The sequence below is a fragment of the Nansenia antarctica genome (genome assembly GCF_963989245.1).
Source record: "Nansenia antarctica genome assembly, contig: SCAFFOLD_213, whole genome shotgun sequence".
Classification (NCBI taxonomy): domain Eukaryota; kingdom Metazoa; phylum Chordata; class Actinopteri; order Argentiniformes; family Microstomatidae; genus Nansenia; species Nansenia antarctica.
In genome coordinates this window covers 135,001-140,000 of record NW_027663319.1, presented here as the reverse complement: position 1 = coordinate 140,000, position 5,000 = coordinate 135,001, and the positions used below count along the sequence as shown (strand labels likewise).

General features: G+C 49.8%; 1 protein-coding gene across 1 annotated transcript in view; it reads right to left on the bottom strand.

Moving 5' to 3' along the window:
- Positions 1 to 2,158: 2,158 nt before the first annotated feature.
- The window catches only part of LOC308175148 (pituitary tumor-transforming gene 1 protein-interacting protein), a gene marked incomplete at its 3' end in the record, with an annotated part of 7,164 nt that continues 4,322 nt past the window's right edge, over positions 2,159 to 5,000 (bottom strand). The window contains exons 4-5 of the mRNA XM_080550869.1: positions 4,231 to 4,339; positions 2,159 to 2,228 (exon numbers count right to left, since the gene is read on the bottom strand). Of these exons, the coding sequence (XP_080406995.1) occupies positions 2,159 to 2,228; positions 4,231 to 4,339 (179 nt within the window). The remainder of the gene's footprint in view (positions 2,229 to 4,230; positions 4,340 to 5,000) is intronic.

The window sequence follows — 5,000 nt, the reverse complement described above, 5'->3', positions numbered from 1 at the left end:
TCCTCCTCTCTTTACACTCTCTCTCTCTCTCTTCATCCTCCTCTCTTTACTCTCTCTCTCTCTCTCTTCATCCTCCTCTCTTTACACTCTCTCTCTCTTCATCCTCCTCTCTTTACACTCTCTCTCTCTTCATCCTCCTCTCTTTACACAAATCCGTCACCGAATCCGGCCTTCTTCCACCTCAAAAACATCGCCAGACTCCGATCGTCACTCTCTGATTCTGTGGCCGAAACCCTCATCCACGCTTTCGTCACCTCCCACCTGGACTACTGCAATGGAGTCCTGTTCAGGTCCCCAGTAAAGCCCTGGACAGGCTCCAGTATGTTCAGGTACCCAGCAAAGCCCTGGACAGGCTCCAGTATGTTCAGGTACCCAGCAAAGCCCTGGACAGGCTCCAGTATGTTCAGGTACCCAGCAAAGCCCTGGACAGGCTCCAGTATGTTCAGGTACCCAACAAAGATCTGGACAGGCTCCAGTATGTTCAGGTACCCAACAAAGATCTGGACAGGCTCCAGTATGTTCAGGTACCCAGCAAAGTCCTGGACAGGCTCCAGTATGTGCAGAACTAAGCTGCCAGGGTTCTCAACCACACCAAGCCCTGGCAGCACATCACCCCCACCCTCATCCACCTCCACTGGCTTCCGGTCAAGTCATGACATCAGACATGGGTCAGCTCTCCAACCCCCGCACCAACCTACGGACCTTCTTAGACAGAGCCTTCAGTGTGGCTGCACCTAACCTCTGGAACTCTCTCCCCACAGATCCACAACGCCCCCACCCTGGACACCTTCAACACCCCTACCTACCCTGGACACCTTCAACACCCCTACCTACCCTGGACACCTTCAACACCCCTACCTACCCTGGACACCTTCAACACCCCTACCTACCCTGGACACCTTCAACGCCCCTACCTAACCTGGACACCTTCAACGCCCCTACCTACCCTGGAAACCTTCAACACCCCTACCTACCCTGGACACCTTCAACACCCCTACCTACCCTGGACACCTTCAACACCCCTACCTACCCTGGACACCTTCAACACCCCTACCTACCCTGACACCTTCAACACCCCTACCTACCCTGGAAACCTTCAACACCCCTACCTACCCTGGACACCTTCAACACCCCTACCTACCCTGGACACCTTCAACACCCCCACCCTGGACACCTTCAACACCCCTACCTACCCTGGACACCTTCAACATCCCTACCTACCCTGGACACCTTCAACACCCCTACCTACCCTGGACACCTTCAACACCCCTACCTACCCTGGACACCTTCAACGCCCCTACCCTGGACACCTTCAACACCCCTACCTACCCTGGACACCTTCAACACCCCTACCTACCCTGGACACCTTCAACACCCCTACCTACCCTGGACACCTTCAACACCCCTACCTACCCTGAACACCTTCAACACCCCCACCCTGGACACCTTCAACACCCCTACCTACCCTGGACACCTTCAACACCCCTACCTACCCTGGAGACCTTCAACACCCCTACCTATCCTGACACCTTCAACACCCCTACCTACCCTGGACACCTTCAACACCCCCACCCTGGACACCTTCAACACCCCTACCTACCCTGGACACCTTCAACACCCCTACCTACCCTGGACACCTTCAACACCCCTACCTACCCTGACACCTTCAACACCCCTACCTACCCTGGACACCTTCAACACCCCCACCCTGGACACCTTCAACACCCCTACCTACCCTGGACACCTTCAACACCCCTACCTACCCTGGACACCTTCAAATCTGCCCTCAAAACCCACCTGTTCACCAAGGCCTTTGGCCCCTAGTTTAGTTTTGTCTCTGTTTGTGTGTTTTTGTGTTTCTGTCGGTCTGACTGTTTTTCTGTGAATGTGTAAGGCGTCCTTGGGTTCCTTGAAAGGCGATATAGAAATCTAAGATGTTATTATTATTATTATAAGCCCAGCTCCTAACACACACACACACACACACACACACACACACACACACACGTGTAAAGATATTATACAGTGTCAGCCTCCATCTAATGGAGTCTCCCTTCAGTGTGAAAGCCACATTGGAGGTGTGAGAGAGAGAGTGTGTGTGTGTGTGTGTGTGTGTGTGTGTGTGTGTGTGTGTGTGTGTGTGTGTGTGTGTGTGGTCTTACCGTTCATCAGAGCGCTGCCTGACCTCCTCTCTCCTCCTGATCAAACTCTCCTCATCCCTGTCAGGCCTGGGGGGAGGAGGGAGGGAGGGAGGGAGGGAGAGGGAGGGAGAGGGAGGGGGGGGAGGGAGAGGGAGGGTGGGAGGGAGGGAGAGGGAGGGTGGGAGGGAGGGAGAGGGAGGAGGGAGGGAGGGAGAGGGAGGGGGGGGAGGGAGGGGTGGGGGGGGGAGGGAGGGGTGTTGAAGGTGTCCAGGGTAGGTAGGGGTGTTGAAGGGGGGGGAGGGAGGGAGGGAGAGAGGGAGGAGGGAGGGAGGGAGAGGGAGGGAGGAGGGAGGGAGGGAGGGAGGGAGAGAGAGGGAGGGAGAGGGAGGGAGGGAGAGAGAGAGACACAAAAGATTAGTGAGAAAACACAAGAGTCAACACTGTGACTCCAGACTAGGGATGGACGGTTTCCAATTATTGAAACCGAAAAACCGTCAAAGACTAAAACCGGGGTTTTCCGGTTAACCGAAAAATAAATGTATGATGTTATAATAAATGTTGATGTATGATGTTATTATAAATGTTGATTTTTTTTTATTTTTTTTTTTAAAGAGTGCCAATTTCAAATAATTGAGCCCTACTGCTACAATACACTCATGTCGAACACCATTAAAACACCGTAAGCACAGTCGCAACACATTTAGGCTACTTAGTTTCACAAATATAAGTGGAAAGGCAGACTTTTGTAAGCTACACCATACATGAAAACACATGAACACTTAACACACCAGCTCCGCTGATCCAGGGTGCACGCCTGCACGGAAGATCATCTCTTGGAACAGCGTCTTCATTGAATGAACTGCTTTCTCAATATCTTGGTTCTTAGACAAAGTTTCAGCTGCTGCTCAATGTATTTAAATATTTGAATACTGCTCAATAATCACTGAAATATTAGACTTAGAATGATGCAGTGAACATACTTAAAGCTTTTCATAAAAACCACATGCCGCGAGACTGACTCGTCCTGAACTGTCGTAAGTCAATCAACAAAGAATGCCCCATCAAAATAAAAGTGCCCATGGTAGAGCTGTCAAAATAGAGCTTTCAAAATAAATGTACTAATACAGATAGAGATAAATACAGAACTACCTTTGCGTCACTAAGTGACCGCGTATCTTCTGAGACATGCGTTCTGTCATCACTTTCAGTAGCGCCTTCACACACAGTGGCGCTGTGCACAAACACTCTTGATCCGTATAGCTCTTGTTTTATTATATTGTGGTTTAGTAAATACTGCACTTGGAGTTACATTCAATGCATGATTTGTGCTATAGAACATAAATAAAGTTTGATTGATTGATTGATATCAAATCAAATCACATTTTATTTCTATAGCGCATTTCTCACAAAAGTGACCCAATGCGCTTTACAGAGAGCAGCGAAAATGATCTTATTAAATGTAAGCGAGTAATTGTAAAAAACCTTTCCTATCTACCAATAACTGAAGGCAACTATCTTTCCCATAGAGTGATTCGTTACCCTTAAATATAATCCCAATTAGATATTAATCCTCAGTTATTCTTCACAACTGACCAAACCTCTCACTCATTGCGCGGCAGATTCAGACTGTATCATTGTTATTTTCACACACGACAAACATGTGACATGTTCCAGTTTTATTCTTATTCTATTTTATTCTTCTAAAAAAAAATAATAATCCGGTTTCAGACGGTTTTGATAAAAAAACGTTTCTATTTTTATAAACCCCGGTTTTCGGTATAACCGAAAAACCGTCCATCCCTACTCCAGACCAGACTGATTCTGCATTCTGGGGTGTGTGTGTGTGTGTGTGTGTGTGTGTGTGTGTGTGTGCGTGCGTGCGTGTATCAGCTTCTTCATGTCTCCTCTCCTTCACGGTGGGTTATGAGGGATGATTGACAGGTGCTTCAAAATGGCCGCCAGTCCGTGTCAGGCCAGAGAGCCTCTGATTGGCCGACGTGACATTCTAGAACCGTCCATTACCCCTCAGATGACAACCCTTCTCTGTGTGTGTCTCTCTGTGTGTGTGTGTGTGTACTTCCTGCTTTACCGTGATTGGCTCTTCTTGCAGCGGCAGCAGCAGCAGCAGCACACGGATACGCTGATGAGGATAGTCCCGCCCACCACCGCCATGGCGATGATCAGAGCCTCGAAGTTCACTGAGACAGGGAGGGAGGGAGGGAGGGAGGGAGGGGGAGGAGAGAGGGAGGGGGGGAGAGGGTAGAGGGAGGGAGTAGAAAGAGGGAGAGGAGAGAGAGAGAGAGAGAGAGAGAAAGAGGGAGGGGGGAGAGAGAGAGAGGGGGGAGAGATGGGGGGAGAGAAAGAGAGGGAGAGGGAGGTGGGAGAGATGGGGGGAGAGAGAGAGAGGGAGGTGGGAGAGATGGGGGGAGGGAGAGGGAGAGAGGGAGGTGGGAGGTGGGAGAGAAAGAGGGAGGGAGAGAGAAAGAGTAGGGAGAGAGAGAGAGGGAGAGAGTGAGAGAGAACAATAATGAACATCAATAGTTCAGTGAACTCTGAAGTAAAAAGACGTTCAACATCATTGTTCAACACAGCCTCCATTCTGTCATCACTAGTCTGCCCACCATAGATACATGTGACCTGGGTGGCGAATCTCCAGAGTTGAGTCATCCTGCCATCGTCGTCATTGTTATGGAGAGTCAGGCGGAGGGAGACTCAGCAACACCAACGCATCATAACAGGTCTATTCTTTAACAATGCTGCCATCTGTTGGCAATTCTGTGACATTACAGGTGCTGTTTCTACGCACTGATGTGAAATGGGAGATTTCCACCAGATAACCCTAATCCTAACCCTAAAAGA